The sequence below is a fragment of the Prionailurus bengalensis genome, chromosome B4 (assembly GCF_016509475.1).
Source record: "Prionailurus bengalensis isolate Pbe53 chromosome B4, Fcat_Pben_1.1_paternal_pri, whole genome shotgun sequence".
Taxonomy (NCBI): domain Eukaryota; kingdom Metazoa; phylum Chordata; class Mammalia; order Carnivora; family Felidae; genus Prionailurus; species Prionailurus bengalensis.
This window is the reverse complement of record NC_057358.1, coordinates 94,434,857-94,451,343: the sequence shown is the minus strand read 5'-3', so window position 1 is coordinate 94,451,343 and position 16,487 is coordinate 94,434,857. Positions and strand designations below refer to the sequence as shown.

The 16,487-nt window shown below is 38.3% G+C and overlaps 1 protein-coding gene across 6 annotated transcripts in view; it reads right to left on the bottom strand.

The window, feature by feature from the left end:
• Positions 1-10,327: 10,327 nt before the first annotated feature.
• LOC122474035 (RAB3A interacting protein) overlaps positions 10,328-16,487 on the bottom strand; it is a 47,607-nt gene continuing 41,447 nt past the window's right edge. For all 6 annotated transcript variants that reach the window (XM_043564990.1, XM_043564988.1, XM_043564989.1 and 3 more), the window contains 3 exons: positions 13,095-13,194; positions 12,942-13,011; positions 10,328-10,696 (listed from right to left, as the gene is read on the bottom strand). In XM_043564990.1, coding sequence (XP_043420925.1) covers positions 10,614-10,696; positions 12,942-13,011; positions 13,095-13,194 — 253 coding nt within the window. In that variant the 3' untranslated portion in view covers positions 10,328-10,613. The remainder of the gene's footprint in view (positions 10,697-12,941; positions 13,012-13,094; positions 13,195-16,487) is intronic.

The window sequence follows — 16,487 nt, the reverse complement described above, 5'->3', positions numbered from 1 at the left end:
AGCTAATTCTATACAGGGGGGGGGGGGGGGGGGGGAAGAGGCTTAGAATCCCATTTCGAAGCTCACATCGGGTTCCAGACCTTTAAGGACAAGTCAACAAGTTGCTTAAAGAAATTCATCTTCTAGTTTTTGCAACTAATTTGTTTAAAATAAAACAAACATAAAAGTAAACCAAAACACTGTCAAGGGCAAATAGCATATATGTGAAAACATGATTCAGCCTGCAGGACTTCAGTTTGCAATCTCTGGGTTAGAGCCTAACCTAGAACAACCAACATGGTTTGAGGCAAGTAAAGAGAATGTGGAAGAAATTTGTTGGAATGGCTGGACAATATATCTGTATTAATGAATGAGTCCAGAGCACATAGCCAAAGGCGCAATCCAGCTGGTGGCCATGGGGATTTAAGGCTTTTCGCTCTCAGAGAATAACAAATACCATCCATATTTCCTTGATTATGGTCTTTAGTCTCCACATCTCTAGTATCTTCTAATTCTATTGGGCATCCCATGTTGCACAAATTTGGGGGAGATTAGTTTCTTGAGAAGTAATCTAATGTAGCTGTGGTTTAGATTTGTTTTGGTATTGACGTTTCCTAGAGAACTCCAATAAATAAGTAGGTAGGAGCTGAGCTGCTGTGGTTAAATCTGGTGACGTGGCTCAAGTTGGGAATGTAATGATGGGAACCTTTTCTCTCTCAAGTCTGTCCCTGAGGTCTACAGCTCCAGAATGCTAGTATTCACAACACGGTGCTTCATCTTGATGTTAGACCATGTGTGGATCTGTACTTCCTTGAGAGCTATTAGGGTTTCTATTCTTCTCTTTACTTCAGCAGCTTTGCTCATTTGTGGTATTGTAGTTTTTCTTTTAGTTTTAAAAAGATGCTGGCTTGAACTCAGTGGTGGTAGTGGACATGGAGAGAAGTAGACCTACCTAGTCGAGGTATGTTTTGCAGTGTTGATGTGGTTTGCTGATGGACTGGATTGGAGGTGGTGGCAACAGAAACCAGGAATAAGCCCTAGGCTGTAGCTTAAGCAACTGGGCCAAGAGTCAATGTTAGGTTTGAGATGCACCCATTAAAATTTCAAGTGGAGGGGCCAATAGGCAAATGAATACAATAGCCTAAAGCTAGGGAAGGGATGTCAGGGTTTGAAATGTAGAGTTATATGGAATTGATATTTTGTTTTCAAGGTCAGGGACCCAGATGAGATGATCTAAAGAATGTTTAGATAATGAGGGGTGCCTGGGTGGCTCAGTTGGTTGAGCAACTCAGCTCAGGTCATGATCTCACAGTTTGTGAGTTTGAGCCCCGCGTCGGGCTCTGTGCTGGCAGCTCGGAGACTGGAGCCTATTTCAGATTCTGTGTCTCCCCCTCTCTCTGCCCGTCTCCTGCTCATGCTCTGTCTTTCTCAATAATAAACGTTCAAAAAACATTTTTAGAAGAGAATATTTAGGTAATGATAAGGGGGCTCAGGCAAAACTCTATAGTGATTCCAGTATTGAAAGGCTGAGCTGGGGCACCTGGGTGCCTCAGTCAGTTAAGCATCGGACTAATGGTTTTGACTCAGGTCATGATCTCCCAGTCGTGGGATCCAGCCTTGTGTCAGGCTCTGTACCGGCAGCACAGAGTTTGCTTGGGTTCCCTCTCTCCCTACCTCTCTGCCTCTCCTCCACTGGCATGTGCATTCTCTCTCTCTCTTTCAAAATAAATAAATAAACTTAAAAAATAAAATAAAATAAAAGCAGAGCTAAGAAAGAGCCAGGTAGAGTTGTGGCCACAGCTGTCACAGAAAACTTCCAAATTCCCCACCGTAGCTTACTGGACCTATAGGTCTGACCCCTGCCTACCTCTCCAGTTTTCTCTTACCAATCTCCCCGCCACCAACTGTACACTAGGTCTTTTTGCCATTTTTCAAGTATGTCAAGTGCAGGTCTTCCTTAGGGGCCTCCCACCAGCTTTGAGTGCTCTCCCTTGCCTGCCTCTCTTCATAGGCCTGGATCTGGTCAGAGCCCAGCTGAAAAATGTCACCTCCTGATTTGGCCTTTCCTGACCACCCAATCTGAAGTAGTCATCCATTCTCCTTCTAGCCCATTACCCCCTTTTAAGTACCTACAGAGCACCTGTTTCATCTTCTAACATTAGTCTTTTTGTCCACTCGTCGCGGAACCGAGAGCTAGCCCCATGAGCACGGAGCTCCCCAGTCTTGCTCACTGCTGTATCTCCAACACCTGCAGTCGCAGCTGGCACACACGAGACTCAAGTGTGTGGATGATGAGGTGGAATTCTCTCTAGAAGTTCTGCACAAAATTTACAGAAACTACTGGGTCCTTATTTGCCTATATATCAGAGACAAGAAACTTGTCTGCTGAGATGGTAATTGTACTGTACTCTGTGAAAAAAACGAAGAACTATTTTTCTTTCTTTTTTAATTTTTAAAAATGTTTATTTTTGAGCGAGAGACAGAGTGCGAGCAGCAGAAGAACAGAGAAAGAGGGAGACACAGAATCCGAAGCAGGCTCCAGGCTCCGAGCGTCAGTGCAGAGCCCTGACGAGGGGCTCGAACTCACAAACCGCAAGATCATGACCTGAGCCAAAGTCAGACGCTTAACCGACTGAGACACCCAGGCATCCCTTTCTTACTTTTTTTAAAGTTTATTTATTTATTTTGAGAGAGAGAGAACAAGCAGGTGAGGGGCAGAGAGAGATGGAGAGACAGAATCCCAAGCAGGCTCCACACCATCAGTGCAAAACCCAATATGGGGCTTGAACTCACGAACCTTGAGATCCTGACCCAAACTGAGATCACCAAACACCCAACTGACTGAGCCACCCAGGCACCCCAAAGAACTAGTTTCTAGCACAAAAGTTAGACACAAATATAAATTCACACTGCTTTGACATCTCTTCGTTTTAAACATTGTGTCAAAACTACTGAGGGAAAAACACAACAAAGAAAACCTTCGAAAACAAAAGCTTTGAATAAAAGCACATCTACTGTAGACTCTGGCTGCACAAAACAAAAACACAGAATTCATATGGTGGTGGTGCTAAGTAGGTAGGTGGGTGGTGGCAAGTTAAGGGCTGAGATCCAACGCTCAGAAACCAAATCTCTGTTCTGTTCTTCCAGTGTAAACGATGAGTCAAAGGTTGTGGATTGTCCTAGAGCTGGAAACACAACAGAGGACACCTGGTTTAGCCTTTATTGAGAAGACCAGAGGGAGTGGTGACCTGCCTAACTGATCAGCTTTGGGAGCCAAGCCTGAAGAACGCAGGTCTCCTGAGTGACTCCTAATCCAACTTCTCTCCATGAGGCCAGGCTCTCTCCTCAGCTCTGAACCTATTTATAGAAACTTATCAAAAAGTCTTTTCTTCTTTTTTAGAGTTGGCAATCTAGGCAATTAAATTCTGTCCAGATATACTCTCCAGAGCGAAGTTAATCAACACACAGATTATTCCATCCCCTTTGCCTTGCCATTTCTGCTAGCTCCTGTCTTCTCAGGATTTTTCTCTCCCTGTCACGGTAACACAGGGCCCAGTGCCATACTTCTCCATATCCCTTAAGTGCCTATCTAATCCTATGGCCAACTACTCCCAAATGTATGGCCTACCTTGACCTTATCATTGAATTTAGACTTGTGTATTGATACCAACTTAATTCTCCACTTTGATGCTTCATGGGCATCTCGATGAGTCACAAAAGGCGTTCTTGTCTCCATTCCATGCACACATAATTTGAACCTACCCCAGGTATCTCTATATCAATAAATTGCAGTAACAGCTCAAGCCAAAAGCCTAGGATTCAGACCTGATTTCTCTTCTTCCCTCTGTCCCAAATCCAACTCATCAACAGGTCCTGTTTTTTGTTTCTGAATGCAGGAGCATATAATTGGATTCATCGTTAACTCTTGGTTCGTAACACACTATCAGTGGTCTGTGCATGATTCTCTCCATCCACATATTTACTCTTAATAACAAATGAACCCATCATCCAACCCAGGGACGAGAACGTTCACAATGACTTACTCTTATATTTAGTCCCCCGGTTCTCTCCCTTTTCCTCCTCCATACCAGAGGTAACGCTATCCTGAACTCTGGGTTTATCACTATTTGGACTTTTTTAAGTTTTGTTCAGTTTTAGTTTTTGAACTTTATGAGAAAAGCATTAGGTCATGTTGTCTTCTGAGCATTTTGCTTTTTCACTCAATCCATTAAGTTGCTGTGCTGCCTGCAGCTGACGTTCATTCATCTTGCCTGCCATGTGACTGACCACTATGTGAGCACACTTTATTAGATGGACATCGGGTTTCTTCTAAAACATTCTTATATTTGTATTCTGGGGCACTTTGTGCAAGTATTTCTCTTGTGTATATGCCTACAAATTGAGTGGTGGGCCATGGGGAAGGTTCAAGTTCTCAAATGAATGGTTTTTCACAATAGTTATACCAATTGACACTTTCACCAGCAATATAGGAGTAATCCTATTGAAATTCTCTGCAACATTTGACTTTGCTGGACTTTTTGCCAGTTGAATGAATGTAAACCTGTTACTGCACTCTTGATTTGCTTTCCCGGAGTATTAATAAATGAAAACCATTTAATAGGTTTACTGGCCCATAATAGGTTTTACTGCACTGCCAACTCGCGGAGTACCTGTTTCAGTCATTTGCCCATTTTTCTGCTAGTGTTTGTTTTTTTCATTGTTGGTTTGTATAATTTCTGTATATATTCTTGATGCTAACCTATTATTGGTTATGAGTTTTGCGAATATCTTCTCATAGCTTGTAGCTTGTCTTTAAAATGCCTTTTGAGGGACAGAAGTTTTAAATTAACAATTTATAATATAGCACAATTACTTTTTTATGGTTCTTTTTTATGGTTTCTTTTGCCTGCAGTTTACGAAGTTCTTAGAAGCAGGATCAGGAAGGTATCCCTCTGTATTTTCAAAATATATTTCACCTACAATTTTAACTAGATTTTCTACATCAGAAGTTCTAAAGTTTTGGGACATTTAAACAGTTGTTTTGTGTGTATGGTATGAGGAAAAGATCCAATCTTGTATGTTTGTTTGTTTTTGTCAGCTCCATTTAATTATTAGTTCTGTCACTGACCTACCATACCATCTCCGTCAATATGAAATTTACAAATACGTGTGGGCCTGTTTTGGGGCTCTCTATTCTATCCATTGGTCATTTTCTCTATTTTTGCACAGTAAGACTTTCTTAAACACTTCAACCTCATAAAAAGTCCTTCTGGTAGGATGAACTCTCCTTCCTTTCTTGTTCTTCAGAAGTGTCTTGGTCATTATTCATCCTTAAATCTGCCATGTAAATTTTGAACAGTTTGTCAATTCCAGCAGAAATGTTGGGATTTAGTTTGGAGATGCACTAATAAATCTATACATTCATTTGAAAAGACTTTCTAATTGTCCTTCTAATGAACACAGGGCACTCTAGTCTTAACGTCTTTTAGAACTCTCTGTACACAGATCTGGCACATTTTTGGTTAGCTTTATTACTAGATACATCAGAATTGTTTCTGCAATTATTTGTTGTTTAAAGTTTATTTATTTTGAGTGAGCACATGTGAGTGGGAGAGAGGCCGAGAGAGAGAAGCTCAAGCAAGCTCTGCAATGCTCAGTGTGGAGCCTGACACAGGGCTCGAACTCACAAACCGTGAGATCATGACCTGAGCTGAAACCAAGAATCAGATGCTTAACCAACTGAGCCATCCAGGTGCCCCTTATTTGCTGTCTTTTTGTATTTTTTTAAATTTTTTTTTAAATGTTTATTTATTTTTGAGACAGAGAGAGACAGAGCATGAACGGGCGAGGGGCAGAGAGAGAGGGAGACTACAGAATCGGAAGCAGGCTCCAGGCTCTGAGCCATCAGTCCAGAGCCCGACGCGGGGCTCGAACTCACGAACCGTGAGATCGTGACCTGAAGTCGGTCGCTCAACCGACTGAGCCACCCAGGCGCCCCTGCTGTCTTTTTAAAACTCTTATTTTCTAACTGTGGCTGTATATAAGTAAAATTCACAATTAGACATTGATCCTATATTTAGGCATTTGCTAAACTCTCCAATTATGTCGAATTGGTGGAAGACTTTTGATTTTCTATGTAGACAATCACATCACAATGACAGTCTCTTCCCAATCACTGTAACTTTATTTTTCTCATCTTGTTGCACGAACACAGTTACAGTACAATTTTGGATAAAAGTGAAGAGAGCAATAATTTTGGTCCCAGTGTTGACTTTAAAGAAAATGCTTCTACTGTTTCCCACCTTAGGATGGTGTTTACTGTAAGATTTTTAAAGATATCCTTCATCAAGCTGAAAACATTAAATGTTTTTTTGCATCTATTGATCAGGCAGGCGGTTTTTCACTTTTATTCTATAAATGTGAATTCCATTTATAAATTTTCTAATACACCATTTTTGCATTCCTGGCATAAACACCACTCAGTGTGTTACAGTGTTTGCTTTTGCAGATATCTTCATGACAAAATGGATCTATAATTTTCATTTCTTGTATCAACTTCCCAATCTGGTTTTACTATCAACATTATATTGGTTTTTGATGTGCAAGACATACTAATCCTATTCCCGGAAGAATGTATCTGATTAGAGTAACTCTTAACTCTTTAAAGTTTGTTAAAATCATCTATGCCTAGAGTTTTATTTGTGAGATTTTAAAGTACTTCCTTTCCTTGAATAGTAATGGCACTGTTCAGGTTTCTGATTTTTCTAGGTAACATTTTCTAGAATTTTGCCCTTTTGCCTAAATTTTCAAACATATCGGCATGTTGTTCACAATATTCAGCTGTTTAAAATCTGCAGTATTGATAGTGACATAACCTTTTTTATTCCTGATATGGGTTATTTGTGCATTTTCTTTTTCTCCATAATAAACTTACCGGAAATTTTTGTCCATTTTGTTCATCTTTTCAGTCAACATATGACTTTGTTGATCCTATTTCTATTCTATTTTCTATTTCTGTTCTTATCTCTTGCTTTAGCTTTATCTTGTCCTTCTGTAACTTCAATTGAACACTAGCTCATTTAAAATTATATATATATATATATATATACACACATATACATATAAAGATTTAAAGCTACAAAATTTTCCTTGAAGCACTACTTTCTGTACACTTTTTCTTCAATTGAAGTATATATGACATACATGTGACATATATTTTAGGTGTACAACATAGCAATTTGACAATTTCATAGTATTATTCAATACTCCCCACATGAAGGATGGCTACTATCAGTCACCAAGGTTACTACAATATTATTGTATAATTATTAATGTAATATTACTAGAATATTATTGTATATTACTACATTCTCTATGATATACTTTTCATCCCATGATTTATCTTAATCCCCTTCACATTTTGCTGGAAGCCCACTCCCCTCCTCTCTAGCAACCACCAGTTTATTCTCCGTGTTTGAGTCTGTTTCTGTTTATTCATTTGTTTTTGTCGATTCCACGTTTAAGTGAAATCATACGATATTTGTCTTTCTCGGACTTATTTCATTTAGCATTATACTCTCTAGCTCCATCCAAGTTGTTGCAAATAGCAAGATTTCATTCTTTTTATGGCTGAGTAATGTATCATTATACCATATCTTCTTTATCCATTTATCTACTGATGGACACTCAGGATATATCTTGGCTACTGTAAATAATGCTGCAATAAACATAGGAGTGCATATATCTTCTTGAATTGGTGTTTTCATTTATTTTGGGTAAATACCCAGCAGTGGTGGCATTACTGAACAGAATGATATTCTATTTTTCATTTTTTGAGGTACCTCTCTATATTGTTTTTCATAGTGACTCCACCAACTCACATTCCCACCAAGAGTACATGAGGTTTTCCTTTCTCCACATCCACGTCAACACTCATGATTTCTTGTCTTTTTGATACTAGCCATTCTGCCCGGTGTAAAGTGCTAGCTCACTGTGGTTTTGATTTGCATTTCCCCGATGATTAGTGACATTGAACACCTTTTCATGCATCTATCCTTATGGCTTCTTTTGGAAAAATGTCTATTTTGGATGTGTGCCCATTTTTAATCAGATTATTAGCTTTTTAGTGCTGAGTTGTAGGAGTTCTTTATATATTGCAAGTTTGGTATTAGTCACCCTAGTATTTTTAGGTTTCTTCAATTATTTCTATTACTATTGGTTTTCTTACTAAGTTTTGAACTCAAATTTTAGCACTATATATCACCTATTTCTATCCTTAATAATGCTTTTATTTTAATGTCTGTTTTGTTGGATAATAGCATAACCACACTAGCTTTCTTTTAGTATTTTCCTATCTTTTTTCCATGCTTTTATTTCAACCTTTCCATGTCCTTATGCTTTGTGTATAAATATATTATTTCCCTACCACTCTATTCATTTCTTTAGTTGGTCTTTTTTTCTTTTTTCTTTCCTATTTAATTAGTATGTTTCTCTTCCTTCTAACAAGATAGGAACTTTACCCTCAAGATCTCTGGTTTCCTCTCACTCCCACTATATTGATGCTGTAAAGAATTTTAATTCTACATTGTTATGCATATACTTTATTTTCTTTAGCCTTACTTTTTATTCTTTTAAAGTCATCAACAAACCTCATAAGTATCTCTTTTTATCGCCCAAATCTCTTGTAGCATCCCTTGGATTTGTTTATCTTCATCCTTAGGTACTTTTTCCAAAAGTTTTTTTTTTCTTTTTTTAAGTGCTTTTAACTTGCATCTTTGTGTGAAAAATTTTCTGAAGTTTTGAAAGTCTGAGAACATGTTTATTATGCCTTCACATTTGAGTAACTATTTATCAGGACAGAAAATTCTAGTTTCAAAGATCTTTTCATGCTCAATTTCAGATTCTTGAACTGGGCAGGGTAGTGATGGTTTCTACCAGTCCATACCATTCCATACTCAAATATCCTTTTGTCTGTAGAGTCCCATCCATTTTGGTGACTGAATCTTCCATAGGTAAGGTTGACCAAGTCTTTGAAGACAGGATTGAAAACAAGGTCATCTTCAGATTGTATTTGTAAAAATACAATCAACTGCTGTAGAGGGCAATGTGGCAAAGCAGATCAAATATTTTAAAATATACATACACCTTGGCCCAACAATTTTACATCTAAGCATCTACATGAAGGAAACAACCCAACAATGTGCAAAGAAGTATGCATAAAGATACTGATCACAGCATTATTGATGCAAAAAATAATTTAAAACCTAATTTGCAAACAAGTTATATGAACATCTTATAGTCAAACCATGTAGTAATTAAGAGGTGCAGAAAAAATATTTAAGTTAAAAAAGTAGGTCTAGGGGCTGCCTGGGTCGCTCAGTCAGTTGAGCATCAGACTTCGGCTCAGGTCACGATCTCACAGTTCGTGAGTTCAAGCCCTGCATCAGGCTCTGTGCTGACAGCTCAGAGCCTGGAGCCTGCTTTGGATTCTGTGTCTCCCTCTCTAACTGCCCCTTCCCAGCTCATGCTCTGTCTCTGTCTCTCAAAGGTGAATAAACATTAAAAAAAAAAAAAAAAGAAAAAGAAAAAAGTAAGTCTAGAGGGGGCACCTGGGTGGCTCAGTTAAGTGTCTAACTTCAACTCAGGTCATGATCTCATGGTCCATGAGTTCAAGCTCCACGTTCAGCTCTGTGCTGTCAGTTCAAAGCCTGGAGCTTGCTTCAGATTCTCTGTCTCCCTCTCTCTCTGCCCCTCCCCCGATCACGCTCTGTCTCTATCAAAAAATAAATAAATGTTAAAAAAAATTTTTTTTAAAAAGGTAAGTCTAGGGGCACCTGGGTGGCTCATTCAGTTAAGCATGTGACTCCTGATTTCCGCTCAGGTCAGGAATTCACAGTTTGTGAGTTAAAGCCCTACATCGGGCTCTGTGCTGACAGCACGGAGTCTGCTTGGGATTCTCTCCCTCTCTCCCAAAATAAATAAATACACATTTAAAAAAACATTAAAAAAAAAGGAAGTCTTTTTCTTTCAGAAATATGCATATGCAGGGAGAAAACATCTGAAAGCCAAAAAGCTATTCTTCAGAAATACTAACAGTAGCTTTCTCTAGATGGATATAGTGAAGTGGTTTTTTTTCTTTCTTTCTTTAAATAAAATCCTTCTTTGAGGCTCAATATACAAAACAGACAAAAACAGAGTCATTCTTGTGGGGGTAAAGAGATGATCCTGTTCACTCAGCCTTCTTCCTTGTCACAGGCTGCTGTGCAGTTTGAAAGCTACAATTCAATACATTCAGCTTACCCTACATACCATGTCAGAGCTAGAAGAGAAAGCAAAAACATATTCAATCTAACATTTATGTACTTATTTATTTAGCTTTTATTTTTGTTTTTTGGGCAACTATAAATTACAATCACTAGTACACCTGTAATTCTCTATAGTGTGTTCAACTAAAGAGTAAGCAAACACAGCATAGGTCAATTTAAAAGAAATCACAGTACTTCTTAGTGTAATCTGCAAAAGAGGGAAAAAGTCTTGGGCCCACTCCTTGGTAATAAATATCAAGTAACCATAAAAATATTCAGCCATTTTCCAGGTATTCAGGGAGGTTCATGCATGGTCCCAGGCAGAGAGCATCAGAGTTCCTCTTTGAAATATCCCAGCTTTGCCAATGACATCTCTTTTCTCAACTGCATAACTTCCCAAAACATCTGATCAACTATACAAATAGAAAAGGAGACACATAAATCATAAATTACCATCCTCATTATTTTTTAACTGTTTCACTGAGAATTTAACATTAGCTGAAATGTCAATTGGGCATTTCTGAATGACGTACCGAATGCCTCGACATTTTATTGCTATTTCAACAGAAACTTTTTCATGTTATTTGTGAGCATCCCACTTTTATCACAACTGTTTGTTAGATACATAGATGACCACGTTAGCCCAACAGAAGGCAGACACTTTCAGGGTCCTGAATAAATGGCAATCCTAGCGCCTTCATAAGTAATTACACTCAGTCCTCAATTATTCTAACTCATGGATCTTCTTGCTCTAGTTTGCTACATCTTGGCCATTCCACTGTTTATCAACACCAACGGAGAGTAAAACAGGAAAAAAAGGAAAACAAAAGACAGTCCAGAAAACTCAGTAACATTCTTTGTAATAATAAGAAAGGTTTTGTATGTGGCTCAAATTAGAAATAAAAATAAATGCAAAGGTTGATCTGTAAATTTCAATTATCTCTACTTTGGCAAGCCACTTCTGTAACTTGAAAAAAGTGGCTTTGTATTTCAGACAAAAGGTCCCCCTCTGACAGACACATCATCCGATTGGATTGATTTAGATCAGTGGTTCTCAGCTAGGGGAGATTTTGTCCTAAAGAGTACATCTGACAATGTCTGGATACATTTTTCATTACTGGCTTCTACTGAGTAAGGCTCAGCGATGGTGTTAAACATCCTACAATGCACAATATAGCCCCCACAACAAAGAACTATTCAGCTCAAAATATTCATAGTACCAAGCCTCAGAAACCCTGCTTTAGATTAGCTGCCCTAAATCCTTTTTGGCAAAAGGCACAGACAATTAACAAATTTTAAAATTAATGATATTTATTTGCTACAAACTCACACAGTATATGATGTGTACCAAGTACCAGAAGTGGAAAAGTAACAGAACCAGAGAAGAGACCACTCCTATCACCATCACCCCCACTACCACCCATGACAATTTCTTACTATTTTCATAAAGGAAATTATCTTTCATCTTCCCCAGAAAACCTTTTTTTTTATTTTAACGGGAAAAAAACATGCTTGACAATTTAACTCAACATAAATCATCTGTTCTGTGGCTTAAATCCTATGATCTACCAACAGGTATTCAAAAATATTTCAATTTTATGAAAAGTCATAAAAAGTACTGTACAGTTTAAAGGCTTTGCTGCTCAGGTTGAAATTAAACATTAATGAGAGGTTTCACCCTCATTCTTTTAGGCATTAAAATCTAATTATATGGGATTCTAAATCAATATGTCTCTTCTCAACATACCAGAGCTTTAGAAATACTAAACTACGTTTTTATCAGCATAACTAACTTTTCCACAGAATTAAGAGTCACTGGTTTACATGACCGAAAGATAATACATTTCTTCCAGTTTTTAAATATAAAAATATTTTCAGTGCCTAAAAAAAATATGAGTAGGAAATTCCCCTAACAACATCAAATACAAAATGGGTATGGACTCATCCCTAGCTTAGTATTTGCTATTTGTTTTAAAATAATCACATGTACTCAAGAAACACTGCTTTAGAGCAGTTGGGCCTTATTCATTTTTATGCCTGGCATTTAAGACACTTGGCTACAGAATCATCAGTAATCATGAAAGACTGTATTAAAAGTATTAAAACACTTGCATGATGTTGGCTCTCCTGAATATATCATCTACGTGTTTCTGCTGATTCACAATACAGTAATCTTTATCCCATTCAGAACTATCTTCATGACTGCTTTATTAATTCATACATAAAAGTAGGAAATATACAAAAAAATTATTGTTAGATCCTCATGGTTCCCACCAATTAAAATAAATCGGACCATGTCTAGAGCTTGAATAATAAAAATGAATTTATTATTGAATTGAATAATAAAAATGAATATTTTTATTTCTTAGGAGTAAATTCAATGACCTAATTACTAGTCCCCTCACATTTACCATCTGGTTTATCATATATCTCTTAAGAGTTATAACTGATCCTGCTTAAAACTCAAAATTGGAGTAAAATGAGGCAAATACAATGATTGAATCATTTTAAAAGACATCAGTTCCCAAATTCTCCACACATTAGAACTGTAAGAGCTTCAATATAAATGCACCAATAATAAAACTTGAGCATTACTACGTTCTATACTTTTTGCTGAAGTCTTATGTAAACATTTTATAACCAATTAATAACACTCACCATCCTGCTGTTTCACGAGCCCCTGCTGAATATATCGAATGTATGTAAAGAAGTTACATACAGAGGTGATCTAGGCCAAAAGGAAAAAAAAAGTCATTAGTCAAATGTCATATCAAAGCGAGCTTTATTAAAATTCATGGTTAAGTTACTTACCCTGTATCTGCAAAAGGGAGAAATATAGTAATAGTTGCTTGAGTCCCCTAATTTAATTCTGTGTTTACAGGACTTACTCTGGCCAGTTAGAGCACATTTTCTGTAAAATAATGACAAATTTTAGTTTGTTGTTTTTTTAATTAAAAACATTTTGCTCCTACCTTCTGTACAAGTTTTACATTTGCTAAGACAACAAATATTTCAGACCTGTGTATCAGGCACTGTTATAGATGCTGGGCTATCATGATGAAAATGACAAAAGACCCTGCCCCCTTGGGGCCTACATTCTAACATAAGCTCAACAACAGAACATTCACCATGGTTTTCGAACAGAAACTAAATGTTTCAAATATATGTCCTATTCTGAAGCAAATTTACAAATGAGTAACCAGCCACAGGGAAGTTCTGAGTTTCCCATCAGGAGTTCAACTATTTCCTCAGTTTCAAAAAAACCTGATGATGAGTGTTCAAGTCTCAAAACATGTTACTAAGACAGCTTGCAGGATAAGTTTCTAGATGTGGTACTTTTCGGTGGGTCTGGTTGCAGTATATGCATTTAATGTGGCTCCAGGCCTGAGAAATACAGAGGAACAGGCCACCTTACAAAAATATTGACCCTCAATAATTATACAAAGTACACTATATTCAAACATACCATCCTTTCTGTTTGCATACCATGGACTCTTAAGGTTTGGTATGAAGGCTTTCTGGTTGGAATGAGCCTGTAAGTCTCTCGAGGATGGGGACTGTATCTTATTTATCTTTAAATGCCAGGCACCAAGCATGTGCCTGGCATACAGCAGACATTCAATAACTGCTGGCTAAGTGATGAGCCCCTGGTCACTGTACAGCTCAATACAATGATGCTGGCTTATCTGCCAGAGCAGACCTACAGCAGCCCAGCTGGTACCCTCTGAAGCAAGGACCATGGCTGAACACAACTACCACTCCCTCTCAAGGCAAAATGAATATAGTTGTAACTAAGATAAAGTGGCCAACATTTTAAATGACATTATAAATTATATAATAAAGAAAACTACGTTACACGAACATTAAATTTCAGCTATACTTGTAAGAAATATGATACAAATGCACCTCCACATTAAGAAAACAAATGGAGAATGTGTACTTAAAATAGGATAATTTTGGAGATGGCCATTCCACCCACAAAAGAATTCTCATCTTTTCAAAGAAAGTTTGCCTCATTGCTCCTTTCTTAGAAAATTCCATGGGGTGCCTAGGAGGGTTAGTCAGTTAAACTGTCCGACTTCAGTTCAGGTCATGATGTCATGGTTTGCGGGTTCGAGCCCCACATTGGGCTCTGTGCTGACAGCTCAGAGCCTGGAGCTGCTTCAGATTGTGTCTCCCTCTCTCTCTGTCCCTCCCCTGCTCACACTCTGTCCTGCCTCTCTCAAAAATAAACATTAAAAAAAATTTTTTTTACTAAAAAAAAGAAATTTCCTTTAATGATCTATAAAAATAATTTAAAAATACCAATTACTAGCTTGGGAAGGATAGAAGATCAAGAAATTTCAGGCACAAGTGTCAAGAGTCCTTGGAACCGCCAAAGGGGTAATTTACACAAGAAGGAAAAGTTGCATTGAACTGATAAAAGTCAATTGATACACTACTCTTCCAGAAACAGACATACACCTGTTTGTCAAGTACTTTGATTTTGAAAGTGCTTTGCTAAAGTGGTTTCAAGTATCAACTTCTGAAATAATGACAGTGTTTCTTATCTCATTTATAAAGCCACCTGTGAACTGTCACAGCCAATACATTTTCATTTGAGGTAGGATCCAATGCCAAGTCTTCTGGCCTCCAAGTGCATTTTGTCAGCCTGCTACAGAACCTTGGTATGTCTGAACAGCTCTAGTCCCCAGATTTCAAACCCACACCTGCCATTTTCACTTGGGGAGGTCAACACGTCTATATGGAAACCTGACGCATCTCTAGCTCTTCTTTTCCCAGCCCCCACCTGAATCTCTTCCCTCCAAAATGCTCTTCAGATTTGTCACATCTTTCCCATCTACACACTCACCATTCTCTGATTTTTCCAGGCCTCCAATCACATGTACTTTTCTTTACTCAAATTCTACCCATGCTTCGAGAACCCGGATCAAATCTCCCCGCCTCCAGTAACAGCCCCTCATCACCATCACAAGACTGGTCCTGGCTTTCTCAACGTTCCTATAGCATGTGCCATTTACTTAGTGATTACCTTCACTACCTAGTCCAGGAGAGCCCTGGCTGGGGCCATACTGCACACTTCACAGAAGAGAGTATCTTCCTTAAGTTTTGTCACACGACATGCACTCCCAAACACCTGACATCTAACCCCACTGCCACAAGCACAATATCCCTAAACTATGTAAAGTGTTCCCTAAACCTGACATCTATAATTATTTTACCAAAACACTACATAAATTCGCTCTGATATGCTCATTTGTCATCATATGATATTTGCACATGTATGTGTTCTATATAACGCAAGTAGAAATTTAAATTCTGTAATAAAAACTGCTATATGTTACATTTAAAATAAGGTACACATAGACCTTCAAAGCACAAAAACTGTTATAATTGATCAAGATAAAAATACTTCGGTGTTTGTTGGAAGGGTAGAATTTAGAAATGTAAATTTAGAAATTCAGAGGCCGCTGTGCTACCAGCACATGGGAGCATAAAACAGGACACAATGCTAGGTGGATGTGTGGCTCACAGAGCAAATACTTGACTAGGCACTCCCCACAAATAACTATCTGAATACTAACATTGTGTGATCCTGTTAAAAATGGCAATGTGCAGGGGCACCTGGGTGGCTCGGTTGGTTGTCTGACTTCGGCTCAGGTCATGATCTCACGGCTCGTGAGTTCGAGTCCTGCCTTGGGCTCTGTGCTGACAGCTCAGAGCCTAGAGCCTCCTTCAGATTCTGTGTCTCCTTCTCTCTCTGCCCCTCCCTCTCTCTCTCCCAACCTCTCCCTCTCTCTCAAAAATAAATAAACATTAAAAAAAAATTTAAGAACGGCAATATGCACAACAGGAAATGAGAAGAAGCACACAACTCCTACAGCAGGCTTTAACACAGACCTACCGGTTAATCTCAAAAAGCCCTTTCCTCCTCTGCCTTCAAAATGACTCAGACAGGAGTCAATTACTGCTTTCTAGGAGCTTTCTCAGGCTTTCACATATATACATCGTTCTGAACCACCAAGTAAGCAGCTTCCTCCAAATCTTTCCAAGTCACTTTGCAAACATCTATGCCAAAGGCTCTAGGTACCACTGGTTTCAGTCTTTCCTCCTCCTAGGACTGGAGAGAAAAAAGCCTGCTCCGCTATGAAATGTGGGAGTCTTACCTCTGAAGGTATATAATTGCCAAGTAGCTCTCATGTA